General features: G+C 60.2%; 3 protein-coding genes across 6 annotated transcripts; 1 reads left to right on the plus strand and 2 right to left on the minus strand.

The window, feature by feature from the left end:
- Positions 1–1,925: 1,925 nt before the first annotated feature.
- LOC131197369 (insulin receptor substrate 1-like) lies at positions 1,926–10,451 on the minus strand. Of its 2 annotated transcripts, none has more exons than XM_058181336.1 (4): positions 10,316–10,451; positions 7,803–8,964; positions 4,267–5,916; positions 1,926–2,527 (listed from the first exon to the last, which is right to left on the minus strand). In XM_058181336.1, exons 2-4 carry the CDS (start codon positions 8,218–8,220, stop codon positions 2,520–2,522), a joined length of 2,076 nt encoding a protein of 691 aa, XP_058037319.1. In that variant the 5' UTR covers positions 8,221–8,964; positions 10,316–10,451; the 3' UTR covers positions 1,926–2,519. The 2 variants fall into 2 exon arrangements, with proteins under 2 accessions (XP_058037319.1, XP_058037318.1); XM_058181335.1 differs by lacking the exon at positions 10,316–10,451 and adding an exon at positions 9,581–9,857.
- LOC131197391 (rhomboid-related protein 4-like) lies at positions 10,228–22,417 on the plus strand. Of its 3 annotated transcripts, none has more exons than XR_009154943.1 (4): positions 10,228–10,344; positions 14,712–14,847; positions 15,548–15,661; positions 22,097–22,408. XR_009154943.1 is itself a non-coding variant. In XM_058181399.1 (4 exons), the coding sequence occupies exons 1-3, from the start codon at positions 11,130–11,132 to the stop codon at positions 15,627–15,629; spliced, it is 270 nt and encodes an 89-aa protein (XP_058037382.1). In that variant the 5' UTR covers positions 10,887–11,129; the 3' UTR covers positions 15,630–15,661; positions 22,097–22,408. The 3 variants fall into 3 exon arrangements, 1 of the variants encoding a protein (XP_058037382.1); XM_058181399.1 differs by lacking the exon at positions 10,228–10,344 and adding an exon at positions 10,887–11,181; XR_009154942.1 differs by lacking the exons at positions 10,228–10,344; positions 14,712–14,847; positions 15,548–15,661 and adding an exon at positions 10,887–11,181 and having other exon boundaries at positions 22,097–22,417.
- Positions 17,873–25,465, minus strand: AGFG2 (ArfGAP with FG repeats 2). The gene is made up of 13 exons (XM_058181407.1): positions 25,173–25,465; positions 23,259–23,262; positions 22,869–22,962; positions 22,068–22,183; positions 21,111–21,201; positions 20,517–20,643; positions 20,029–20,154; positions 19,556–19,658; positions 19,373–19,437; positions 19,186–19,278; positions 18,353–18,481; positions 18,186–18,271; positions 17,873–18,082 (listed from the first exon to the last, which is right to left on the minus strand). Exons 1-13 carry the CDS (start codon positions 25,396–25,398, stop codon positions 18,011–18,013), a joined length of 1,332 nt encoding a protein of 443 aa, XP_058037390.1. The 5' UTR covers positions 25,399–25,465; the 3' UTR covers positions 17,873–18,010.
- Between the last annotated feature and the right edge of the window lie 562 nt (positions 25,466–26,027).

The raw sequence follows: 26,027 nt of genomic DNA on the forward strand, positions 1-26,027 counted from the left end.
AAGTGAACCCGGCTGTCAGAAGGTCACAAAAGACCCCGGGGACATTTGCAGTCTGTCGTAAGTGTGAGTCAGTTGCTAAGCATCTGAACTGTAATCACGTGACTGGTGGGATGTTGCAACGGTCGTAAGTGTGAAAACTGGTTGGGAGTCATTTTTTTTTACAATGTCACTAAGCAAGCAAATAGTCGTAAGTTGAGGACTGCCTTTCTGGAATCAGACGTGGCCATTTTCCAGGCAACTCCCCTCCTTCTCCTGGGGTAGTTTCGGGGTTGCCCCAGGGGATGGGTCGGGGAACGGGCCCAGCTCCCCCACGGACGAGGGAAAGGGGTGAATCTGCTGCTCGGAAAAGTCTGGCCGGGGACCCCTCCCCAAGGAGAGCAAACTCAGGCTGCCAGGCTGCTCTTGTGGCCCCTGGACAAAGGGGAGCCCATCTGGGCCCTTCTCGCTTCCCTCCAGGGAGGGGTCCCGTAGGGGTGCCAGGAGGCCGAGGCCGCCCTGCCCAGGGGCTCGCCGGGGGTGCCTGGCACAGACTCCTGTGAAGGGTGGAAGCAGCAAGGGTGGGCACACTAGGCAGCGGTGCCCCTGCAGAGTCCCAAGAAGCCCCTCGGGGGGGGCCGGGGGATCCGGCCACAACAGCCCTTGGAGAGATGCCCGGCATTTGCAAGAGACGGAAGCCCCCCCCTCCCCTCCCGAAAACAGTCCTTGAAATGGAGGTCATTTTGCCACACACACACCCTTAAAACGGCCATTCCCAGCAGAAACCCCCAGATCTTGCTGGCCATTTGCCTGCCCCTCTCCCGCAGGGCAGAAGGGCTGCCATCAGCCAGCCTTTGCCCCCAAGCCCCTTCCCTGGCTCCCCAGCGGCTCTCTTGCCATCCTAGAGACACTCTCAGCTGTACAAGAATTGCACTCTGCACATGCACAAGGGCTGTGTCCTAAATTGCCACGCCTGGGATCTGCATCAGAGGGAGGGGCTGCCGGCCCCCTCATTTACGGCCTCGGTGCCCTTCCCTGGCTCTGCTCTGGGGTCTCCATGTTTTGTAGCCTCTGGGAGGCAGGACCCATCCAGCCCTCGCCCCACCCAGCACTGGCTGCCTCCCCTGCGCTGGAGGGGGGAAGAGTCTGCTGGGGTGCTCCCTTCTCTCTGCCACTGGCAACCCCCTCAAATCTGCCCTCCCCATCACAGGGGCACCCTCCCCCTCCCACATGCCCACAGCTCACCCTCCTTAAATTAGGGTTTCTTTTGAAGGCGCAGCCGTGAACCAAAACAACTGCAACATCCTTGGTGAAGTGACACTCTACTGTGTGGTGGTGGGCGCAGTGGGGCTTTAGCATCTCACAAGCTTTCCAGGAGATTCTGCCAGACCCCCCAAGAGCCACAGGGGAGGCTCTGGGTGCGAATCAGGTCCGGACCGGATTGCCTGATCCGGTAGCAATGGCAGCAGGTGGTTCGGAGAACCAGTAGCAAAAATCCCTGCCCCCCCCCCGCCACCCCAACTGAGGTGCACGATCATCAGTTTGTGTTTTTTTAAAAAAGCATTTTTCTTCGGCTGAAAAAATGCTTTTAAAAGTAAAAAAAAAAAAGCCTCTGATGATCTCAACTGGGATCATCAGAACCCTTTAAAAGCATTTTTCCTACAATCTCTTCGGCCAAAGAGGTTGTAGAAAAAATAATTTTAAAAGTTAAAAAAAAAAAAAAAGTTGGCCACGCCCACCGTCACATTTCCCTCCCACCAAGCCACGCCCACAGAACCGGTAGCAACCAATTTTACATTTCTCACACACACACACACACACGTGCAAACGTCTATCGGCTTGGCTCCCAACCGCCCCCAAGGGAGGGGGGTCTGCACAGAGGGTCAATAAGGAGCTTTTACCCAATTTTGGTGGGAGGGGGGGGGGTTGAACACAACAAGAGTCCCGCCTTTTTCTTCCATACTTAAAACGGTCTTTATTGTAAAGGCCAGAAAGCAGGCACAGAACGGAGCATGGTTTCTTTGGCCAGCCCAGACAACAGGGGTCTGTGCGAGTGGGGGGGCTGCACCCACTGAAGACACTGGTGGGGCCGGGCCTGTGCAAAATGCAGCAGCAGCAGCAGCAGCAACAAAAGGGGGCTGGGAAGGAGGAATGCAGCTTACATTTGGGGAGGGGGTCAGGGAGGACGGAGGTTACAAGTCTGAGGGGAGGGGGGTCCCAAGGCACAAACACCAAGGGTCAAATCCATTCCTTTCCCTCATTCCGAGCATGAAGGGCTTTGGGGTCATCCCCCTCTTTGCACACCCCAAAACCCAGGGCCAGACACGCCCCTCCCCCAGTTCATCTTTGGTGCATGGGAGGCACAGGAACAGCGTTGCAGGGGTCCTGCAGGGGGGGGCTACAGGCCTCCTCCCTCCCAACCTGGCATGGGCGCAGGGCCAGGGAGGGGGGGGCAGAAAGGGAGAAACGGATTGTCCAGCCCCAGAGGGAGAGGAGGGGGAGGCGATCCGATGCCGAACTGCCTTGGAGCTCCCAGCAGAAGGTCAGAGTTCTAGAAGGAAAGAAGGAACAAAGTTTTTGATGTTATTTTTATTTATTTTATATTATATTATATTATATTATATTATATTATATTATATTATATTATATTATATTATATTATATTATATTATATTATATTATATTATATTATATTATATTATATTCATTTTATTTTATATTTTATTTTATTATTGCATTTTATTTTTTAAAAATTTATGGGTCAATGCCATAAATACTGACGTAAAATAATTAAAAATATCAAAGCATTGGGCAGTTATTGAACAAATAAAGAAAGTTAAAAGATGAAAACTAACAGCTCTGGATTGGCTCAAAGGGCGACCCTCACTCACACTCAGAAAGGCTGGGACTCCCAGCACAGAAACCCCCTGGAGACCCTCCCAGAATTGTGCATATGCAGAGGTGGACAAGACTGGATGCTCGAGACCCCCAAGGGTGACCCGACTGAGCTGGCTGAGCCCCAGGAGAGGCACCCTAGCAACACACTCTGCAGGATCTCCCCCCCGTATTCTGTTCAATTATTGATATGGGGCGATGTGGACTGCAGCAGCCCCAAAGTACATCTGGGGCAGCGCGTGAAGCCAACTGCAGTTGTACAAGAAAATGCCTGCGCAACACATTCCCTACAAAACCACATCTGGAAGCACAGAGCAACACCTGGGAAATGCCCATAGCTCAGGTGAGGCACTCTGCAGGCCCTCAGATGGCGTTTTGCACAGGCCCAGCTCAAAACAACCAGAAGGGTGGATTCAGAAACAGGGGGGGGGGCTTTCCCCTAAAAGTGAAGATCTGGGAATTTCTGAGTATCCCACAACTTTCTCCCTGCCCAAGGAAGTGGGGCGCAGGGTGTCCGGCCCCATTGTCCCCCAGACTGACCTGCCAGCAGTGCCCAGAGGAGCCGAGCCACCTCGGGGGGGGGGGGGAAACGTCCTGCCATGGGGGCTCAGCAAAAGGGACAAGCCCCCCTCCAGCTCAGCCTCCCGCACAGCTGCCACAGAGGGAAGAGTCCTGAGTGGGGAGGGGAGGGGAGAGGCTTGCTAAGGGAGGCCTGAGAAAAGCGATCAGGAGGGCACAACCTGTCTGGAGCCAGCATGAAGCTTCCCCTTCACAAGAGGGGACTTTGTGGGCACTGTGGGCATCCCTGACACACCCTCCCCCTTAAGAAAAATGGATGCCAGAGGGAAGATGGGCTGAAACACAAGGAGGAAGCAGGGAGGGGGAGAGACCAAGTGGAAATGGGGGCATGAAGGGGGCCCCAGCTCAGGACCCCACAGGAGGGCAGAGGGCAATTCTGCAGGGTGAGGGGCACAGAGTGCCCCCCCCCCCGCTTGGCCCACCTGCCCCACCAGCCCAATCTCTGGAAAGAGCCCCCACCCTACCTTTTGCCTGCCCCCAGATGTTTCCTAACAGCTGGACAGGCCGGTTGAGGCCCATCCTAAAATAGCTGCTCTCGGCACCTCCCCCCACAGCCTGAGAAAGCCACCTCTGCTTGCAGGATAAATTCAGAAGCAGCACCTGCCCCTCCAGCCTTGGCCAACCAGGAGAGGAGGCTGGCTCCCTCGGGCAACCCAGGGCAACCCAGCCGCCTATCCCTGGCCTAGGAGGGGCTTTCCCCCCAGATGGCTCCTGGGGTGGGGTGTCCCAAAGTGCCCAAAGCCAGGGAAGCCTCTTCAGCCAACGCAGCCGACTGCCTGGAGACAGCAGCTGCAACCCAAGCCCCCCCCCATTTACCTGGAGGCCCCTTGGGGCTTGCCCCCGGCAGCTCGCCCAGCCGCTGGAAGTCAATGCTGGCGTAGCTGTGGGGTGGTTGTGCCTGGCAGGGGCCGGCAGACAGACGCAGAGGGAGGGCCAGGTCCAGGTCGATGTAGTTCAGCCCACTCTCCCGTGGGGCCCGGTCCAGTGGTGCGGCGTTTCCCTTGGCCTCGCAGTGGCAACTCACAAATGGGGGCCCAGGCAGCAGCTCACTGGAGCAGTCGGGCACTGACACCTGGCTGGAGTCTGCTGGCATCACTCGGAGCGTCAGGTTGACGTAGTTGGCTCCCGAGTAAGATGCAGCTGCCTTGGCACCTCCGGGTGGGTCAACAAGCAGGCCGAGGGGGTAGCGGGCAGCCTCTTCCAGGCTCTCTGAGCTGGTGGATGAGGAGCAGGAGAGGCGCCGGGGGGAAGCAGGGTGCCAGGGGGCTCTGGGGCCACGCCTGCAGGAGTGTGGCGGGGAGAAGACTGGAGGGGGGCCCAGGAGAGGCAGCAACAAGTACTCCGAGGGAGTGTCTGGGGCCGCCTGCCCAGCTGGGGACATATTCACGTACTCGCCGGCTGGAGACTTGCTCTCCTCGCCCCCCACGGCCCACTGGCCCATCCCATCTGGGGAGCAGCTCCTGCTGGGGGACATCAGCATGTAGCCCCCACTTTCCCGGGGGGGAGAGACACTGCTGGGTGTCATGGGGACATAATCCTGCTCCTCAGGGCCCAGGGCCGCCCCTGGCAGCATGGCCATGTACCCAGGGTCCGCGCCATGGAGGTTCAGTCCTTCGGGGTAGCTTGCTGAAACCACAGCAGAATTGGTGCACTGCCTGCGACGCAGGAGGCCAGGGGTGCCCTTGCCTAGCACCAGTGGGGGCAGAGATGCCCGCTTGCTCGCCACACCTTCCAAGGGCCACTTTGGTAGGCTGGCTCCGTCGAGGGAGATCCGCTGGCCCATGCTGATGTAGTCTAGCTCCCCATCCACCACCATGGCGCTCAGGGGGTCGGGCGTGCTGGGGGGCCGCAGCTCCCCCGGGCTGGAGCCACCTTCGTCAGATGACATGGCACTGTAGTCGCTCAAGGAATCTGGCTTTCTGGCCGCTAGCTTCTTTTGCCCTAGGGTTGCGGGGCTCCAACCCAAAGACGGCGTCCCTCCCTCGGGGCGGCTCCTCCACGGGAAGCCCCCTTGGCTGGGGAGAGGGTTGCCGTGCGGCTGCCGGCGCGCAGGCACTAGGATGGGAGTGGAAGGCAACGCCTGGCCCCTGCCGGGGCCCCGGAAGTCCTCGCTGAGGGCCTTCATGGCCTCCAGTATGGTCTCGTGCATGTTTTGCGCAACCACCAGGTCCTCCACCTGCATCCAGAGCTCCCCGGGTCCCGTGGCAGCCGAGCGCCCCACCTCCATGAAGAAGTAGTTCTCCGAGTGGCCGCAGCGCCGGATGTTGAGCAGCTGCAGGACCACGGCAGCTTCGTCCGAGTTCAGCCTGACGAAGCTGACCGTCTTCTCAGTCAGGCACAGCAGGTAGACCCCGGCCAGGTTCCGGGAGTGCCCCAGGCCCCTCGGGCGCAGGCTCACCTGCCAGACTTCCTTGAAGGCCGGGACAGGCTGGGCAGCCTCACCGTCCCCTTCCGAGGGGGCTGTTCCTATGAGGAGCAAAGGCTTGCATGAGAGTGGGCAGACTTGAGGAGTGGGCTGGGAAGACAGGCAGGGAGGGGGGGAATGAACACCCCTCGTCTTCTCCATGCCCGGCCAACCCGGCCAGAGGAGGCACCAGATGGGATCCAGACTCTCTGCGTGGCTGCACGAGAAAGCCTGGTGAAGGAACAGAAGCAGGCCCTCCCCCATCCAAGGAAGGGAGAAGCAACACCGAGGGAGGGGAAGGTCAGGGGAGCAAGCAGTCCCTTCCATCACCTGGAGGAAGGGGGAGAGGCGGTTGCCAGGGAGACCCCAGGGCTGGATCTCTGCCTGGCAAGCAAGCAGCCGGGCAGGGGGGAGCCGTAAGGGGCCCGAGGTGGCCCTGGGGAGAAGGAGCAGGGGAAGCATCTTCACCCCACACCAGTCTCTGGGAGCTGCTAGGAGACTCAGCCCTGCCGCTCCCTCCCCTGCCCTCCCCTCCCGGAATAGAACACTCTGTACTGAGCCCTACCTGCGCCTGTGTGCACATGTGCAACACACACACACATACACAGAGGCGGCACACCAGCAAGAGTGGGTGGATGGCTGCTGGTCAGGGAACCAAGACGGAAGCTGCGGCCGGCTGAGGGAAGCCTCCAACTCGGTGGCCAGCAACAGCCAAGCCTCCCCTGGAGCAAAGTCCAGGCCCCGCCTGCTCCTCCCCACAGCCGGCCTGCCTCTGGCGGCCAAGCACCTGGGCCTCTTCCAAGCCGGGCCTCTTCCAAGCAGTGCCAGCTCCTCCTCGGAGCACGCCGGGGCTCGGTGATGGTGCACGGCGGCGACTCGGGCATGGAGCCGACTCACCCAAAGGTCTAGAAGGGACCTTTGCTCTCCAGCCTCCGTGCACTGAGCTTCTCCTGAGGCGGCTGCTCTGCGAGCGGCCAGCCCAGCGCCTGAGGCAGGCAGGGAGGAAGCAAAGCGGCCCTTCATGGTGGTTGACAGGGCAGCTTTTGCTAGGATTTCACAGACATTCCCCAAATCGGATCCCAGTGTTAAACGCCTCCAAAGATGGGCACGGGAGGGCTTTGGGGTCTCCCAAGGGCTCTGGCATCCCCAGGGGCCTTTGGTCCCACAGCTGACAACTGGATGCTCCACAATCTCAGGGGAGGGGTAGACGATGGTCCAGATGTGGTGAGACTGCTGGGAGGCTCCCCTGAATTATAAGTGTGGGGGGGGGACTTGGGGGGCCAGAATGGGGGAAGAGTCTGGCACTCCAGAGGTAGCTGGAAGAGATTCGCCCCAGACAAAAGCTGGAGTGGGGGGTGGGGGGAGAGGGTTCCCAGCACTGAGACCAGCCGGATAGTCTGGACAGGTCCCCTTGGTGAGGAAGGGCCACGAGAGAGGCCCAGTAAAGCCAGGAGCCTGATGGGGAACAATGGGCTCTGGTTCCCGTATCTGTAGCCCAACAGCCCTGGTGCTCTGCCTCCCCACATGCATTCCCACCATGCGGGGGGGGGCTCCTGGCCTCAGCCCTCCTCAGAGGGCCCCCAGAGGGGCCAGGAACAAGGCAGCAGTGCAGCCAAGCCAGTCTGCAGAAGGGGAACCCTTGGACTCAGAACCAGCTGAAGATGTGGGGAGCATCCTGGCCATGAGCGCAGACCCCTCCCAGGAGGGGAAGATCCCCATCGATCGTTTGCTTCTTCAGAAGGGATCCCCGGATGGAGCCTGACTGGCACTGAATCAGGTTTGGCTGAGGCTCAACCACAATGCCCCTCATTCCCGGTTGGCTAGGCTAAAGCTGGGCTGATGGGTGCTGCAACCCTGGGGGAGACCCCCAGAAGGCAATTCTGGCTCTTCTACATACTGCAAGGAACTCTCTACTGCCCCACCCCTGACCCGCTGCCCCCAGACTCACCCTTGCCATGCAGCTCCACCATGGCCAGGTACCATGCCTCCTGCTGCTCGGCGCTCTCTGCGGCCACGCCAAAAGTGCCCTCGCGCCCACAGAGGACGATCAGATGCTGGTGCCGGGCATCCGCACGCTTGTTGATGGTCAGCATGCCCTCGAGGAGGAGGGTCTTCTTGGGGCGCGAACAGAGGCCCCCGGCCCGGAATTTCTTCTCGTTCTCATAATACTCCAGTCGGGGGGGGCCCCGCTCTCCCCCACAGCGCAGCACGAAGTAGCGACGACGGCGGGATTTCTGCTTGCGCAGGTAGCCACACAGGCGGATGTCGGCAAAGAGGAGGGGGTCATTTCCAGGGTCCATGGTGGGGGAGCCAAGTGGAGAGTGAAGCTGGGGAGCTGCCAGCCCAGGGGGGCAGCCACTTTGCATCCCTCTTGGGCAGACCAGAGGAAACGGGCCTCGCCTTGAGGAGCAGGCAGGAAAGGCCCCTTCTGCCCAGGTACCTGCCCCAAGGACCACCTGCGGCTGCCCCAAGGGGAGGGGGCTTGGCTCTCTTCTGCTGCAAAAAAGCCAGACAACCCCCCGTCCCCACTCTGGAGACTCGCTGCCTGGCCGCTGATGCTGAACAGGCCTCTTCTCAGCCCAAAGAGCCAAAGGATCCTTTCAGAAGTTAATTCCAGGGGGGGCAGCTTGCTTGAGAAAGTCTGCCTCGATGGTTTCTCCCCCCCCCCACTTCTCTACTTCCTTCCACCCAACCTCCAGCACCAGAAACCTCAGCTGCCTTCCTTCTCTTCCTCTTCACATTCACGCCAGAAAATTATTCCCGTTTGCCACAAAAGCAGCTGACCAGCAGAGTTCCAAAAAGAAAAAGAAACTCTCACACTCCAGGACGGCCGGGGGATTCCACCCCCCCATTCGCGGCAGCCGCCCAGAGATCTTCTAACCTTCCCGGCTCCAAAGTCTCCTGGCTTTGCAAGAAGTTTGAATTTAATAAAAGTCACACGCCGAGCGGAGGGAAGGCAGGAAAATAAAGATCAGCCGTCGCGGCTTTTGCCAGGCAGCCGAGGGCACTTCGTCAATTTAGCAGCCATTCCCCAAAAGCGGCTCGGTCTTCGGCTCCCTTCGGCCGCTGCGCGGAGGAGCGAAAGTTCGGCTTTTGCCGGCGGGGGATCCCTGGGGAAGAAAGGAAAAGAAAAGGGCAGGAGGGAAACCAGGTCAGGTGCGACGTTTGGCCAAACCTCGCCGCGCATTTCACGGAAGTCCTCGGCAAAAAGGAAAGCAGCAACGGGGGGAGGGGAGGGGGGGTCTCGGCGGCGTCACAGGTTTGCACCCAGAGCGGACTTGGCCAAAGTTTCCAGGCAAAATGTCAGCGGAGGCTCTCGGGCAACGGGGCCCGCTTGGCATCGCTCGGGAGGGCCCAGCCGACGCCTTTCGGCCTCCCCCGTCTATTTCCCGGCTCTTCCGCCAAACAACAAAAGGGGGGCCGGGAACGGCGTCCCCTTTTCTTTCGCCTAATCAAACCAGGCAGCCCCGCAAGCCGGTCAGGAGGAGGAGCGGAGAGGACTCCAAACTCTCCCCGCGGCTTTTCGGGGCCCCAAAGTGGCCACGGAGGCAGCGGCGTCGGGGCGGGGGCGGGCCGAGGCGGGGGGCGCAGAACCCCCCTCTGGCTGTGGAGGGGACCCGCGCGCCTCTTCTGCGCCCAAAGTCGGCCAGAGCCCGGCGGCCGTAGAGAGGGGGGGGCGCTCGGCGTGGCAGGCAAGACGGCAGGCTCCCCCATCCCCCGACTCACCCGCCCCGCCGGCCAAAGCTCCGCGGGGCTTGGAACCCGCCACCTCTCGCCTCTCGCCTCTCGCCTCGTGCCAAGTCCGCCGCTCCCGCGGAGGGCGAGCGACCGATCCCCCCTTCGGCCTCGGGGCCCCGCAGCCCTCGCTCCGGCCGCCCGGGGGACTCAACGCCCCTGCGCGGCCGACTGCCCCGGAGCCTCCAGCAGCGGAGAGTCCCGGCCGCGCACCCGCGGGACTCCGGGAGGCGGAGGGCCGACCCGCCCTGCTCCCCCGTCCCGACTTTATACACAGCGCTGCCGCAGCCCGGGCGGGAGGGCCGCCGCCGCCGCGGTCCTAGCGTCCCCGGTCTGCCGCCCTCCCCGGGACGCGAGTGGGCGCCCCCCTCCCTGCGCGCGAGGCGCCGGCTCGGCTGCAAGTCAGGGGAGGCTCGATGCATGAGCCAAGCCGCCTACGGCTCGTGCTGGGCACGTCGGGGGAGCCCACCTGCCCCGGTTCGCGCCTGCCTGGCCCGTGGCGCGCCCTCCGCCCAGCTGGGGAACCCCAGAGTAGCGGCCAGCATCCCTAAGCGGTGGGGGGAAACGGCGCTCCCGAAGGGCGGGTTTGACGGGGCGCCTTCTCACCCCCTTCATAGATCCCGATACTGATTGACAGTGTTGGAAGGGACCTTGTAGGTCATCTAGTCCATCCCCCGCCCTCCTGAGACCCAATCCTTCCACGGGGCTTCTGGAATCCAGACGGACCCTTTCTCGGAGCTTCCTGCCTTTGGATGGTGAGTCCGCCTGACGGCCTGAGATCGGGCAGCAGCCCAACCGGGAGGCCGCTCGACGACCCTCGGAAGGCCGGCCGTGCGGAACTGGGGACCAGGCGCCGCGGCACAAACGGCCCGGCTGGCTGGATTTCAGCGACTTCGCTTTAAGACGTTGAGCGGTTTGCAGAAATAAGCCACGGGATATTGCGGGGGGGGGGGGCAGTAAGAAGGCAGAAAGGACGACAGCCGTCCCCCGTCCCCCCCCCCCGCAGCCCCCGCCGGCCTCCCTCGTCCTGCCGTGTAAACGGAGAGGGGGGTCCGGGAAAGGGGGCGGCTGGCTTTGCGAGGCTGCTTTGAGCCAGCCCGAATTGCCACGGGTGTTTTGCCCGACGCTCGGCCTCCCGATCGAGGGCGAAGAGGCGCCGCAGCCCGGGCCGCCTGGCCGTGTGGATGTGGCGTGGCTGGCAGAGCCGCGCTTGGGCGTTGCCGCTGCCGGCCAATCAGCGGCGGCCCCGGTTTTCCAGCCAGCTGAAGCCAGGGCCCGGCCAATCGGGAGCGGCCTCCCCCCTCCGGCCCCGGTGCCTCTTTCAGCTGCGGGCTGGGCGGCTGCGGGAGGCGAGCGGGGCGGGTCCCTTCTCCCCTGGGGCCGCCAAGCTCAGCAGCTTGTCATGCGAGGCTCCCCCGGATCCGGATTATTCCTCGGGGGCCTGGAGAGTTGCTGCTTCCTTTGATGGCAGAACAACAACCCCGCAGGGTGGACCTCTCGGCCCAGCTCAACCTCACCCAGGGAGCTTCCATGCCTAGGGATGGCCTGCCCTGCCGTCTCTCGGCTTCTGTATTCCCTGGTATCCAAAAGAGGTATGGGTCGGAAAATGTTTTCAATCATTTCAATCAATAGAGCTGGAAGGGACCCTGGAGGTCTTCTAGTCCAACCCCGCCCCCTCAAGCAGGAGACCCGGTAAAATTTGAGATAGGTGGCTGTCCAGTCTTCTCTTTTGTTTACATTTTGGAAGGTTGGACCCAATTCTTCCAACAAACAGCCTCGGATTCCTGACCCAGCTGACCAGATATTATTATTATTCGATCATTCAAACTCTGTGGCAAACTCTGACTTAAGTCTGGGTGACTCATAACAATGAAAATAATAATAATGTCCGTGAAAGTTGAAAGATTGCAGGAGCCATGGAGAGAAGGGTCTCCAGGACCTCAGCCCAGGCCCCCTGAAGAGCCAGCCGGGGGGGGAGGGGGGCATCCAAGGCCTCCCTTGCCCTCCCACCAGTCTGAAGAGGGGGGTCAGCCTAGGAAGCTGGCGGGGGCGGGCGGAGGAAGTGCAGGAGATTTTGGGGACCCTTCTTTGGGAGGCAGCATTCCGACAGGGTGCTCAGGGCCGGATGAGCTGAGTGGCGGCTGATGGTTGTGTTGTTGCGGGGTTGTTGTGTTGTTGCTGCCAGCAGGGAAGGGAGCCCGTTTCCTGGGAGGAAGAGGGGCGGCGTTTCCAGGCAGCCATGGAGGATGGCATCTGTAGCTGGGAGCTGGCAAAGGTCACTGTGGCCAGATGGCCCCCCAATGAGGGAGTGCCGGTAAGAAACTCTGCAGGCGGCCTCCCCTTTTCTGGAAAGAAAATGGCCCCCCTTCCCCTCCCTCTGATGCCCCTCCAGCTGCAGCCAAGCAAGTTGCCCTCTGCGAGAGGAAGGGAGGGAAAGAGGGGAGGGGGAATCATTCAGGGCTCCCAGGGGTAGGTGGAAGGTCCCAGGAGGCTCCCACGGGGCCTTCTGCAGCTGCGAGGGGGAAGGAAGTGGAAAGAGCAGGCTGCCCCCCCTTCACCAATTACCAAGAGTAGGGAAGGACCGTCCAAGGGCAGAAGGGCCGTATTTACAGCAAACAGTGGCCCCTGATAAAGAAGGCCTCTCTGCACGGGGGGCTGCCCCCTCCCTCCCAGCCGTGAAATTTCCCTGCCCCTGCACCCCCCACCCCCTCCCGTCAGCCCAGACCCTACCAAGCCACAACTCCCAGGCTGACTCAGGCCGGAAAAATCACCTTCTGCTTTCAAGGCGGGGGCGGTGGGTGGGGAAGGGGTTCCGACCCCACTCCCACCACAGGGCTCCTTTGGTGGAGGGGGACTCAGGCCCACCCCCTCTTTGAGGGGCAAGAGAACTGTGGGCCTCTTTGTGTTCATGCTCTGCAACTGGGGCCCTCCGCTGGGGAAGGGGAGGCTGCGACCCACCCAGGAGGTAGGGGGGGAGCTGCAGAGGAACATGGGTGCAAGAGTTTATGGAGCCCACGTCTGATCCTCTCCACGGGCATCGTGGCTTGGAACGGGAAGCACCACCTGCCGTGCGCCATCAGCCTTCTCTCCACCTTGGGGCAGGCTGGGGGTTCTCCTCTGGCTTTGTGGGTGAACCTAAATGAAGAAGCTATGTGGTTCATGCGTTGTGGCTCTGCTCAGTCTCGCAAGAGGGACAACGCGCAACCCTCCTCAGAGCCAGCGCCCGGCACTCATTGCCAAAGGGCAGAAGGAGCCCTTGGCTCCAGTGGCTCACGGCGTGATGTGCCCTGAGGTCTCCTGGCGCAGCAGCTTCTTTGGGGGCTGCCCCATCGGCCTGGTGTCTGGAGCAGCTTCAGGGCTGTCTGGGGACTTACCCAAATGGCTAAGCTTCCTCCGGCTGGTTGGGCTTCCCAGAATAAACACAGCCACAGGACACGCTAAGCTATAAACCAGGGTTAGTGAGCCATGGCCCTGGTTAAGCACCGCAGGGGCCCCACCATGCCGTGTCAGGCAATGTCAACACGGACATGCCTACAAACTTTCTAAAACCTGGTTAAGCACCAGCCCTGTTTCCTTCACAGGTTCTGAGGGAGGCCCAGGAGGACTTGAGTCCCTGCGTGGAGCATAGTCTGCCCAAGGCGAACAGGCACAGCGTCCTTCAGCCCCCCAAGGAGGAGCCAGCGCTCCTCCTTCCCTGCCCCACAGGAGCAGCCTCGAGACACCCCCCCCCCAGAGGTGTGGGGTGATGTTTTGAGTCCCAACCCTGGCCTGTTTACTAAACCTGGCCTGCTGCCGGCTCCAGCCCCAGCGTTTGTGGGCAAACACTCGGCTGTGGTCCCGGCACGAGGGGACACTGCCCTGATTACAGTCAGCAGGAGGACCCGGCTTCCGGCAACCTGGATCTGACTTTCGTTTGCTTTGAGAGAAAAAGAGAGAAAGGGACAAAGGGAGAGCCAGCAAGAGCGAGAGAGAGAGAGAGACGCTGAGCAGCTCCTGAGGCTGCTGGTTGGTTTATGGGGCAGGAGATCATAGCTCAGGGGGGTGAGATGCTCTGGGCAGGCAGACTGAGCCCCACCCCCACCCCACCGGACCCCAGCAGGGGCCTTTCTCAGATGCCCATTGGTCCTAACTGGCCAGGGGCCACAAGCCCTGCCGCCCCCTTGACCCCTTCCCTGGCAAGATCTCAAGAGGGGCTTCCAGGGACCCTGGCAGTACAAGCCCCAGGGCGCTTGGTCCCTGGGAGGCATCCCTGCAGGGGCCCATCCCCAAGGCAGGGCCCCAGGGTCAAAGAAGGGGGTGGCATCAGCCCTGAGGTCACAGAGGCCTTGCTCTCCCCCTTGCCAGGCTGCCCACCCGGGGGGGAGGCTGCCCCATGGTGCCCTGGGCCACCCTGGCCCTCGTGGCCACCAACGTGGTCTTTTTCTGCCACCCCGTCCACCCCCCCAGCGGCACCTGCCTGAGCGTGCAGTCCGTGTGGGGCCAGGGTCAGTGGGGCCGGCTGCTTTGGGCCCCCTTCCACCACCTGGGCCTCTTCCACCTGCTTCTCAACATGGGCACCCTCTTCTGGCTGGGCTGGGGCCTGGAGCAGGAGGTCGGCACCCTCCGGACGGGGGCCCTGCTGCTGGCCCTGGCCCTGCTGGGGGGGCTGATGCACCTCGGGCTCAACTCCCTGCTGGCGCTGGTGACCGGGCACCACTGGTACTGGGAGCACTGCGCGGTGGGCTTCTCAGGTGCAGCTCCCTCTCCCTGGGGTCTCAGGCCCAGAAGTGAGCGGGAGGGCAAGGGGAGGGGCTGGTTGGAGACCCCTGGAGAGCCTCTGAGCCAGCTGCAGGTCCCTGCACCTGGCTGCACCGGAGGGCACAATGGGAGAGGAGAGGGTGGCTGCCCTCCCTTGCTGCTCCCCAGGGTCCCTCCTGGGGGTCTTAAGGCTGCGTGATACAAGGAGGGGGAGTTGCCCCTTCCTCAAAGTTCAAGCCTTAAGTCCAAAGCAGCTTCCCTCCGGAAGGGCGAGGACTGTCGCTCCGGGCAATTCATCCTGTGGGTGCCAGAAGGGGCCAGGAGTGGTGGTAGCCTCCCTCCTGCCTCACACGGCCCCTCCTGTTTCCATCCTGATGCGCTGCAGGGGTCCTTTTTTCCCTGGAAGCCATGGGCAGGGAGGTGGAGAGCTTCCCCGTGGCAACTATGGCTACAGGCATCACCATCACCACCAGGTGGCTCTGCATTCTGGAATGCCTGGCCCTGGCGCTCTTCTACCCCAGGTGAGGCCCCGAGGCCCCTCCGGTGGGGTCAGGCAAGGTCCCCTCTTAATCCCAGTCCAGCCAGGGGCTTCTGGGCTGCTCCCAAGCAGGGTCTGGAGACATTCCCCTAGATGTGGGGCTCGGAGGCCTCTTCTCCCACCCGGCTGGCAGCCCTGAGTCTCCAAGGCTGAGAGGATGGAGCTTCCCTCCGTTGACTCAGTTCAGACAGTGGCCATCACCGGGTGTCCACGGAAGGGCCGTCCTAGGCCAGATGCCTCCACGGAGATGGAGATGGTCTCCTGTGGGTGGCACTTCAGAACTGCTGCCTGTAAGGCCGTCCCACTCACTGGCAACCAGAGGGGACCATGGAATAACATGATGGATTCTCCTACCCATCTTCACCTTGATGGTTTCCTGGCCATCTTTATGGCCTTGTGGAAAAAATTAAAGTTGGATTTGGAGGCAACTGGGCCAGCACCTGAGGTTTGCCTACTCCACTGAGCACCTCATGGCCAACTTAAGCCGGTTGAAGAACACCAAGTGACGTGGTTTGGGAGCCTCGGCTGCTGCTTCACCCCTTTCCCAAACTTGGGAGTGGTTGGCAATATCCACTTAGGGGGAGACAGCCAGGAGCCCCACCTCCAGGCAGCCACTGTGGGTGGGAGATGGGTGGTCCACGGTCAAAGCCACAATCATGTCTTTGTGCTTCTCTTGGACACAGGAGCTCCTTCACCGGTCACCTCTCTGGTATCCTGCTTGGGCTGGCTCTATCCAGCACCGACCTGCTCTGCCAGATCATCTGATGGATGCGCCCCCCCCTCTTCCCAGCTCTGGGGTGGGTGAAACAGAAACAGGCAGCCAGGCACCCCCTCCCCACGTGGCTCTGCAGCACAGTGGTCTCTGTGGACGGAGAGGAGCCACACTGGCCTCGCTCTCCAGCCGGCCCCCAGCAATGCATCCCCTCCCCACCAGAATGCTGGATTGGGATCCTGGCAGGGGCTGCCTCTGCACCAGTCTTCCAGCAGAGGGCGCCCTGGGGCCCCAGATGAAGGAAGGCCTCTTCAACTGGGTTTATGCTGGTTCAGCCTCTGGGACTCCCCTCCTGGCCCAGGCTGAGAACTGCCCCATCAGCCCCAGGAACAAGAAGGGCAGCACCTGCTGGAAGGACCATGGGCCTCTTGGGGAGAGAAGACGACACCGTCTGTCTTGTTCCAAGCATCACAGCCATCCCCAGCAGCTGCTGGGCTCTGCTCTGGACCATCGTGTAGACCAGGCAACTTTGGCCGCTTTCAAGGCTGGTAGACTTTCCTGCCAGTCTTGGCTGGGGAATTCTGGGAGTTGAAGTCCACCAGTCTGGAAAGTAGCCAAGGCTGGACCCCCCCCTGGAGCAGAGCCAACTGAATGGGGATTCCAACTTCAACTTCCCAGGGATTTCCCATCGGAGCACAACCAGGCTGGGATCAGCTCAAGGCCACCTAAGGCCAGCCAGAGAGCCGGGGAGGGGAGGGGAGCCCAGCTGGCAGGATGGTCTCCACAGAGAATTTGGGCTGAAAAGGCCCCACCTCCCCAATCCGTCTCCAGGGTGTGTGGGTGTCTAGGTAGGTGTGTGTGTTTCATTGTGTGAGCATCCCTCTGAGGGGCCCCCCTCCACACACACAAACACAACGGGGGAAACCTCAGCATGAGGCCGGTTTTGCAGTCACAAAAGGAAAACACTTCGACATATTCGTTAAATACACTTTGTTTCTCCTCATATAGATATTTTATAGACATTTTGAGTGCAACACGTCTGTGTGTTCGCTATATAGAGATTTTGTGAGCATATATAGATCTAAGCTTTAAAAACGTAGGTCCATATTTTTCTTGAAAATATAAACTCCAGTCTTCTTTGGGGGGAGCGAGGGGAAGGATGGGGGTGGGGGGAGGGGGTTACAAAAAAAACTGAGCACAGTGAGTGGACCCTTCCTCCCCCTCCCCCGGGAGCCCTGAAATGAGGTGCTGCAAAGAAGGAACAACGTGCAAAGGAGGCGCCCGCCATGACACACACACACAACTCCCTGGCCATCCTGACACCCCCATCCTCACCCGGGCGGTGGCTTTGCTGCAAGGGGGGGGAGGTGGGGGCCCCCCCTAAGCGTAAATAAGCAAGTTCCTTTGGCCTGCAGTGCAGATTCTCTGCCCTCAATTTGGGGGCAGGAGTGGGGGGGTTAAATTCAGCCCAGTCAGATTTTCCAAAATCTCCCCCCCCCCAAGACAAGAGCAGAACACGAGGGGAGCGGGGAGGAGAAAGGCAGCTTCCGAAAGCAGAAGTGTCAGCAGGCACTGATTGACAAGGGAGGGGGTCGGGGGTGGAAGACTTTGGAGGGCAGCATTTTGTGAGAGGGGGGGGGGGAAGGGGGCAGACTCCCACCCAAAGAGTCAGTCTCCCATGGGGCAGGTGAGGGAGGACATCCAGGCAGAAGGAAGCTGGGGGGAGGGGAGTGGGACTGCCCTGCCCACCCCTCCAAAAAGGCTCCAACCCATATGGCACGTGACAGGAGACCCTCCCCTCTGAAAAGGACACCTGTGGGGAGGGGGGAGCAGCTCCTAGTGCTATAGTGCTGGGAGGGGGTGTGGTTCCCGCTTCTCTCTCTTCAGGGTCCCCTCAGGGGCCACTAGCTGAAGCATCCCTGGCTGACCCCACCCTCAGGTTTAGTGCAAGAAAAAGGCGAGAGGGAGGAGGGGCAGCTGAGGGATCTCTGGGCTTCTCCCCTGGTGGGCAGCGGGGGGTGGGGTGGGGGGCGGGAAACGGGACAGGCCAAAGAGGACAGAAGTGGGACTGCACACAGATTAGGCCAATTGCACTGGGGCCCCCCAGTTGAAACCACAAGGCCTGCTGGGAGTCCCCAGGGTGGGAGGGGCCCCAAGCGAAGAAGCTGCCAGAGACCCACCTCTGTGCTGGGGGGAGAGGAGGAGGGGCTGATTCCAGGGGGACCCCCTCTGGCCCTCCACAATATGTGTTTGGTCTCGGCTGCCAACCCCCCTCCCCTCCCCCCCTCTGCTTGGGCCCCGGCTGCCCACGTGACCCGTTCCTCCAAGGCAGGGCCCCCATTGTTCCTGGGGACGGAGGCCCTGCTGTGCAGATGAGAGCTCCCCCACCCCACCCCGGCTGAGGGTCTACATCTGCTCTGGAGGCCGGAGGGTGCTAGGAGAAAGGGTTGGTGGGGGGATGCTTTGCCTGGGCGAAGGGAGGCGAAGGTGCTGCGGCCATCGGATTCTGTGGGAGAGACAGGAATAGGGTGAGGGACCCTCCCCAGAAGCCTCCCTTCCCCAAAGACCCCAAAAGCCCGGGGGGGGGGAGGCAGGCCGGTCCCCCTTACCACAAAAGGGTTGGTGGAGTAGCCGGCAGGGAGTCCAAGTGGCCTCGGTCCGTCTCGGGTGGCAGGAAAGCCACTGAAGGGCGACCCTGAAGCCAAGAAGGGGAGTCACGGGAGGGAAGCGGCCTGCAGCCCTTCTGCCCACCTGGGAGGCCGACTCCCTCTCTTACCCCCGTTGTGCTGTTGACCCACGACTCCTTGGGTGGGGAAGAACAGCGGCTCCTGCTGCAGTGGGGAAGCGAAAGTGGCGGAGAGGGGAGAGGCCGAGAAGCTGCTGGGGGAGCCGACCATGAAGGTGCCTGCCAGAAGAGGGTCCAGAGCGAGGGAATGTGGAATAACAGCAGGAGACCCTACTACCCCATTCCAGGTGGCCCTCCAATCTCTTCTTAAAAGCCTCCAGTATTAGAGTACCCACAACTTCTGGTGGCAAGTTGTTCCACTGGTTAATCACTGTCCTCACTGTTAGGAAGTTAGTTCCAGCTTGCTTCTCTCCTTGGTTAGTCTCCACCCGTTGCTCTGCTCTGCTCTTTCTAGGGTCCCCTTCCCTCCAGGACGCTGCTGCACTTGTGGGTCCCCCCACAGCACCAGCAACCTCTTAGCTGCCTTGAGGGAGGTTGACGAAGCCCAACTGGGCCCACCAAGACCCTAGCACTGAACTGACCGCTGGAGAAAGGGGGCTCCATCCGGGAAGCTTCCCACAGCTCCTAAAAGGCTCGAGCCACTAAAACTCAGGGAACTCAGCCTGACAACCCGGATTCTCCATGAGAAAAATCCCAAAGCTCCAGAGACGCTGGGATTCGCCCCTCGACCCTTGGGCAGGGATGGGCAGGGGGGGGGGCTAGGCTCAGGACCCTCATTTCTCTCACTTCCTCCAGAAGGCAGGAGCCAATCCCGCTGGGGCCTTGGTACTGCAGGACAGATGGGGGGCTCCTCCAGCAAGGGGTGCCTGGGGGTCCCGAGACGGGCGCGTGGGCAGTCCGAGTGAAAAGCAGGGAAGGCTTACCTTGGGTGAAGCCGTTGGTCTGGAAGGGGTTGGTGGACGGAAGGGTGGGCTGGGAGACCACCGGACTGGCAAAGGGGTTGGTGCAGGTGGGAACTGCGCGTGAGAGAGGGAGAGAAGGGCATCCCCCTTGAGCCCCTGAAGGTTCCCGGGGTCCCTCGTGCCCGAACCACCAAGGAGCCCTACTTACCCCCGAAGACCGCAGCGGGGCTGGAGGGGGGCAGAACGGGGGACTGGCTGAGGGGTCCGAAGACGCTGCCAAAGGAAACGGCAGTTCAGTTCAAGGAAAGGCTGCCCCACGGAGGGGCCCTTGCTTGGCCCTGGGGGCAGCCGAGGGTGGGGACCACACGGGCACCAGCGGGAGAGGAGCTACCTGCTTGGCACCCCTCCCATGCGGAAGGCTCCGCCCAGGCTCGGGATGCCCACTCCCGGCTGGCTGGCGGGGGAGGCGGGGAAGGCTCCCACATGGGCACCACCTGCAGGGAAAGGAAGAAGAGGGGCAGCAGTCAAGGGGACCCCAAAGACCCCCGTAGCTCACTGGATGTGACACACACCCCCCCGATTCTTACTTTCAGTACACTTCCTAAAGCCCCCCCCTTTTCTCTCCTTCACAGCAAGCAAGCGCAGGGTGCCCCCTGCAACCCAAGGGATGCTAGAAAGACTATTTTTCCTAAATACCACCACCCCCGGTTAACTAAGACCCCCCCCTCTGCTCAGATGAGGCTCCCAGGAATGGCTGAGAAGGCAGAGATCCCGGCAAATCACCCCAGCCCCATCGGAGGGTCTCTCTCAGGGCCTGAGGGCAGGGAAGGAGGCCGGGGGTGGGTGGGTGGGGGTTGAGGTTACCTGCAGTGATCGGGTGACTCTGGAAAGGGCTCTGGCTGGAGGCCAAGGGGTCCCCAAAAGTCGACACTGATGGGCCTCCTCCAAAGGCATCGAAGCTGGGGAAGGCGGGGTGAGCCGCTACTGGGCCTGAGGGAGTGGTGGGGGGGGGAGACAGAAAGCCTTGTTCAACCTCAGGGACCTCAGATCCCCTCACCACCCCTAAGGCATTACGGGGACCCCTGTCTCCAAGCACAGATGTTGCCTTTGAGCAACACTGGAACCCTGAAACCAGGAGGGGTGTGTGAATCCGATGCCGTTTCATGCCAGCTCACCCAGTCTGCACAGCCATCCTTCCTGACTTTCCTACATGCTCAGCCATCTCCCTGCTAGGCCCCAGCCCCAGATGGAGCCCCTCTCCCTTTTCAGACCCCCCAGGTCTTCCTCCCCTATGGTTCCCCCATGCTCAGTAGGGAGACTCCGACCCACGAGAGCCCCCGCCAGAGACTCACCTCCAAAGGCAGAGAAGGCAGGCCTGGGTGGGGGGGCTGCAAAGGGGTCCCCCCCTATGTCCGCCAGGAGGTCTGTGCTGGCCTTCTTGACTGGCTGGGCGGGCAGTGCTGGGGCCTTCTCGGACACCTGCAAGAAAAGGGGCCACTGAGAAGGAGAAAGCGCCCCTCCCACCTGAGAATAGCTGACCCACCCTCCAGGCTGCATAAAGCCAGCTGCTTCCCCTTGGCCAATGAGGCAGGGTCGCGGTCTATGGGGGGGACGGGACACTTTAGCCCTCAAGTGACATAGGCTGTGGAGCTGAATACAGTAGCAGAGGGCGGGGGGGGGGGGAGTTAATAATTGCCCTCCCACAAAGGCTCAAAGGGTGCCATCCACTTTCCCAAAAGTGCCATGGGGGGGGCTGACAGGCAGGGGGCCCCTCTGATAGAGCATGGGGGGCTCAGGAGCAATGCTAGCCTGCAGCCAAGAACGGAGCCCACAGTGTGAGTGGCACAAGGCCTGCCTCTGGATCATGTGCCAACTTCACTAGGACCCCAGGGAAGCCTGCATGCCAGGTGGAGCCCACCCCCCCCTCCTTAGCCAGGAGCTCTGACCTGGGGGGCCTTGGTGCCCATCTTGGCTTCTGCAGGGGAGCCCTGGGCACTCGGAGCGGCCAGGCTTTTGGCTTGGTCAGGCGACACATACCTGCGAGAAAAATCGGGAGACAGGTGAGCCTCGGGGTGGGGGGGCTGCCTCGGCTCTCCCCCCCTCCTCCTTCGCCCTCTTGATGAATTTATTCCAGGGGACAGAAGCCGCCTCCTCAACATACGACCGACGGAGCCACTAAGGCTGTATGTCGTCATGGCTGTGAACTGGATCAGTCCTGAGACCGCCCAATTTTACATCAATCAGAATAAAGCAGGAAGGGACCTTCTGGATCCTTGGAGAATAGTGGACCCCCTCCTCTTTGGGGCAGCCCCTCAAATACTGGAATATCGTGGGGGCCCCCTAGTCCTTCTTTTCTCTAGAGTTAGAGAGACTGAATCCCTGCAACCGTTCTTCATATGTTTTAGTCTCCAGCCATAGTTCGTGTTTTTTAATCTTCAAGGCTCCCTCTTGTCTCCAAATTATGGGCAGTTTGTACAAGCCCCGGGGGCATTACTATGCGTTCAGGTCTCAGGTAGCTGTCCTTTCAATGGGGGCAGCCGAGCCGTATCCTACTGGTTCTTATTGGATTTGCTGTTCATGCTTTTTTAATAATAATAATAATGATAATCCTTTTGGTTAACTTTTCTGCACATTGGCTGGTTGGTAGAAAATAAGGAGGACTAGCAATCCACCTAACTCTGGTGCCCCTGGGATGAAACAAAGGAAGAGGAATGGACTTGCTTTTATGGAGGGAACAGCCGGAGGAGGGGGGGGGGGCTTTATCGCAGTTTGCTCTGCTGGAAGCCAGCCAAAGGAAAGCCTGCAATGGAGTGTCTGTATTGATGGCTTTTGTTCCGAGCCAAACCCATCAGGACCTCAGGTCCCACAGGCGGAATCCAGAGTCCCTAAGTCATCGTTCTCACCATCGCTTCTTCTCGTATTTCTCCTGCAGAAACTCCTTCACTTTCTGAGGGTCCTGAGAATCTGGCAGCAGGGACGACCGCGAGTCAAAAGAGCCCAACCAGATCTTCCGGCAGGCCTGCGGAGGGGATCCGAACGAGAGGAAATGGTTACAAATCACGATCCCTGTGCAGATTCTCAACCATGCAGGTCACGGGGGCCCCAAAGGTGTTTTTTCCACAAAAGGCAGCCAGAGTCTAGTGTGTTGCCTTTTGGAAAAAGCTCCTTAATCAGGACTCCGCTGGTCTTTTAGGAAGCAAACTCGTTTAATAAAAGGGTGGAACCAATCCAAATTATTTGGATTGGACTTTACCTTGTGATTGACCCGGGAAGCCGGGGGTGGGGAGGAGGGGATGTTTTGTTTTTTGTTTTGGGGGGGAGGGGGAAAAAAGGGGGAAAATGTTTTTGTTTTTTTTAAAACTCTTTCAATAAAAAAAAAAAAAAAAAAAAATAAAAGGGTGGAACCGAGCAGCATAACCCGCGAGGGACGCGGCCTCTCTCCATCTGTGGCAAAAGAGGGCGGGTTCCTTTTGCTGGCCTGCTTTTTAAAAGGCAAATCTGCTTCCAGCGTTTTATACCCTCACACCCAGCTTAATATGCCTCGGTGCCTTGGGGCTGAAATGACTTCATACATTTATATGCCGCCCAGAGCTTGTAAGCACACAACTCTGGCCTGGGTGGGTGGGTGGGGTGACTGGAATCAAAGCCTGCCTGTTCACCAGAAGCATCCGAGACCCCCTCCCCATGACCCCCCCCCCACTAACCTCGTTTCCACGGGACTGGAGGAACTGGACCTCGCCCTCTGTGAAGGTGGTCATGGAGATGGACTTCACCCGGTGAGGGGGATTCAGGCCACGGCTACACAGGGGGAGAAAAAGGCATTCACACATTACAGTAATGTACAGGTAACAGAATAGCAAAGCTGGAAGGGACCTCGGAGGTTTTCTAGTCCAACTCCCTGGCTCAAGAAAGAGACCCTATACGATCTGCGATCAGTGGCTGTCCAGTCTCCTCTTAAAACCCTCCCAAGTAGTTCTACTGCTTAATTGTCCTCACTGTCAGGAAGTCTCTCCTTAGTTCCAGGTTGCTTCTTGTCCTGCCTTCAGGTGCTTTGGAGAACAGGTGGATCCCCTGGTGCTTTTTCCAAAGGCAACAGGACTTCAGTTCTGGACTGAAGCAGCTTTCCTGAACAAGAAGCCAAATATTTTCAAGGAATTGCCTTGGGAAAAAGCGGCTTTGGGACCTGGATGACTGAGAATCTCCGTAGACAGGTGGGCCTCCTCTTCTTTGTGGCAGCCCCTCAAATATTGGAAGAGTGCTATCCTAGCAGCCCTGGTCCTTCTCTTTAGAGGTACTGACCGGAGCCAGATGCTCTCCTAAGGGCTGAGTCAAGGGGTGAGTGGGGTCAATAACATCTAAGCCTGTGGCCGGACCCACCTCCCCTCCCATCCCATCCTCCTGAGCCCAGAGATTCGGGTCTTGGCAGAACAGGGCCAAGCGGCGCTCAGTTCCCGCCCACAGGCTCTTCCTGGCTCAGTGGTAGCCAAGTTTCCACTCTTCTGACCTGCCGGGTTTTTTTCGGCCCCTGGAAGTTAATGATTAAGAGGACCAGCAGTGAAGCTCTCCGACCGGCCTTCAAAGAGGGGAGGTGAAGTGACTCGAGGAGGGGCCCAGCTCAACATGTTTTCGGACCAGAGGCAGATCTGTGTCCTAAATCTTTGCATTCCCACAAATCGGACACATCCACAGCTGGCTGGAGAATTCCGGGAGTTGAAGTCCACAAGTCTCAAGGTTGCCAAGACTGGCCCCCTCCCGCCCCCACCATAGCTGGTCTTCATGAAGGAAAATGAAATACAGGCCTCACTTGCCCCAAATCCACCCACCCACCGAGGACTCCAAGCTCCTCTGATGAGCATTCCTATCCCCTTGAGATGCCTTGTTAAATGAGGGTCTCCCTCTAAAACAGGCCCTCACAGGCAATTCCCCCTCAGGCCGTATGCAGGGCCGAGAACCTCGTTTGCAGCCCATTTGCAACACAGAAACATTCCTGGATGCTCAACACCCCTTCGCCCCGTTCTTCCTCCAAGTTCAGGCTGCTTGTTTTCATGGCATCTCCCCCAGATATCAAGGTCCACCTTCATAAACTTTGTGTGGTGTGAGCAGAAAGCACAACTGCCCACTTCCCCAACCCTTATTTCTCACAAACAGGTCAAAGGTGTTGTGTGAATGGCCTTTTTAGATCTCGCTTGTGCTTTGCAAGCTTCTGACCGGGGCACAAATTATGTCCACTCCAATCGTTGCAGTTTCCATCTGCCAAGACCAAATTAAGGGAGTGCCCGGACAAAAAACCTGCCTCCTGTCCTTGCCCCAGAGCTGCTGATAGCTCATATTTGAATTCCTATCTGAGGCAGGATCGGCCCCTGAGGGTTGCAACAGGCTGCAGGACCAAGGAACCAAACGCAGAACTGAAACTCCCTGCACTGGAAGAGCTGGCATCACCCGGAGGCAACGGGCCAGGGGCTGCCGGCCCAAGGGCGACCAGCAGCATTTCCTTTTGAGTCGGTCTTTCTCCGTCTGATGGACGGACTTCAAACTCCCAGAACTCCCCAGTGAGATGACCGGATATGGATCTCTCTGATCCCTTGTGGGACTGACCTTGAATGGGGGCATGCAAAACAACCCAGAGGTCAGGGTTGCCCTACCTGGGCCGCTTGCAGAGGTGTGGACTTCAAAGCCCAGAATTCCCCAGCCAGCATCCTGGGAGTTGTAGTCCACCCCTCTGCAAGCGTCCAAGTTGAGAAACTCTGCTCTTCCTGGTAGAAAACACCTGCAGGGAGACAGAGAACGTTTGCACTATGCAGGTGCCAGGTGTGCTGCCCCCCCCCCGCCCGCAGACTCAAAGGGGGGAGGTTTGCACCCTGCAGGTGCCAGGTGTGCTGCCCATCCCTCCAGCCCCCCCCCGCCTAAAAGGGGCGGGGCTCCGCTTTCACCTCCCTGGAAAGCCGCCCTCCCCGCCCGGGCCCGAGAAGGAAGGAGGGAGGGGTCGTGGGCGCCCCCGGACTCACAGCGCCCCGAGCAGGCGGTGCAGACGAAGCTGCCGATGGTGATGTCCACGTAGGTGACGCCGCGCTGCCCGCACTCGAAGCACAGGCGGCTGGCCGGCTCCGCGCTCACCAGCTCCCGCACGCGGCGGGACCACACCTCCGACTCCGAGTCCCGCGGGGAGCCCGGCTTCCTCGACCCGGACGCGGAGCCGGAGCCGCCGCCGCCGCCACCGCCGCCCGCCGCCGCCATCCGGGCGCACCTGAGCCCCCGACTGCCCCCAGACGCCGCCTCCGCGCATGCGTCGGGCACCGCCCACCTCTGGCGGCGCATGCTCGCCTCGCAGACCCGCTCGCGCGCACCGTTAGCCTAACGGTCAGGCGGAGGGTGTGGCTTGGGTGCGCCTGCGCAGAAGCGATCGGGGTGCTCGGCCTGCCCGGCGGAGGTGCCTTTGAGGCGCATGCGCACCACTGGCGACGAGCGCCAAAATCCCTTGCACGCGCATGATCGATTGTCTCCCCGGGGCAAGGATCCATCAGGTGTCTGCTTGGAACAGGGATCTAGTCTCTCTCGCTAATCCCTGCCTAGGCTGACTTTGCCAAACAGAATAGAGGCCCTTCGGAAATTTAAAAGGGGTGGATTTCAACTCCCAGAATTCCCCCGGTTGAGGAATTCTGGGAGTTGAAGTCCAACCCCTCTTAAACTTGACAAGGTCGAGAAGCATCAGTGGGGGCCTTCTCCAAACCCACAAAGCCACACATTACAAAAATCTGAGTAGCCTGGTGCACCCGGCATGTAACCCCCAAAGACCCTCAAAGACCCCCAACGGGCAGCGAGGTGGGCACTGCCCGCATCCTCAGATTTATTTATTTATTATTTAT

The sequence above is a fragment of the Ahaetulla prasina genome, chromosome 4 (assembly GCF_028640845.1).
Source record: "Ahaetulla prasina isolate Xishuangbanna chromosome 4, ASM2864084v1, whole genome shotgun sequence".
Classification (NCBI taxonomy): Eukaryota; Metazoa; Chordata; class Lepidosauria; order Squamata; family Colubridae; genus Ahaetulla; species Ahaetulla prasina.

What these genes read in the sequence shown, in the direction of transcription:
- LOC131197369 (XM_058181336.1), bottom strand. Translation starts at nt 8,220, where the DNA reads ATGCAAAGTGGCTGCCCCCCTGGGCTGGCAGCTCCCCAGCTTCACTCT. An exon ending in GGTGGAGCTGCATGGCAAGG is followed by an intron (nt 5,917 to 7,802) that starts GTGAGTCTGGGG and finishes TGCTCCTCATAG; the next exon opens with GAACAGCCCCCTCGGAAGGG.
- LOC131197391 (XM_058181399.1), top strand. Translation starts at nt 11,130, where the DNA reads ATGGCCTGCCCTGCCGTCTCTCGGCTTCTGTATTCCCTGGTATCCAAA. An exon ending in TTCCCTGGTATCCAAAAGAG is followed by an intron (nt 11,182 to 14,711) that starts GTATGGGTCGGA and finishes GATGCGCTGCAG; the next exon opens with GGGTCCTTTTTTCCCTGGAA. An exon ending in CTGGCGCTCTTCTACCCCAG is followed by an intron (nt 14,848 to 15,547) that starts GTGAGGCCCCGA and finishes TCTTGGACACAG; the next exon opens with GAGCTCCTTCACCGGTCACC.
- AGFG2 (XM_058181407.1), bottom strand. Translation starts at nt 25,398, where the DNA reads ATGGCGGCGGCGGGCGGCGGTGGCGGCGGCGGCGGCTCCGGCTCCGCG. An exon ending in GACCAACGGCTTCACCCAAG is followed by an intron (nt 18,482 to 19,185) that starts GTAAGCCTTCCC and finishes CTCTTCTGGCAG; the next exon opens with GCACCTTCATGGTCGGCTCC. An exon ending in ACTCCACCAACCCTTTTGTG is followed by an intron (nt 18,083 to 18,185) that starts GTAAGGGGGACC and finishes TCTCTCCCACAG; the next exon opens with AATCCGATGGCCGCAGCACC.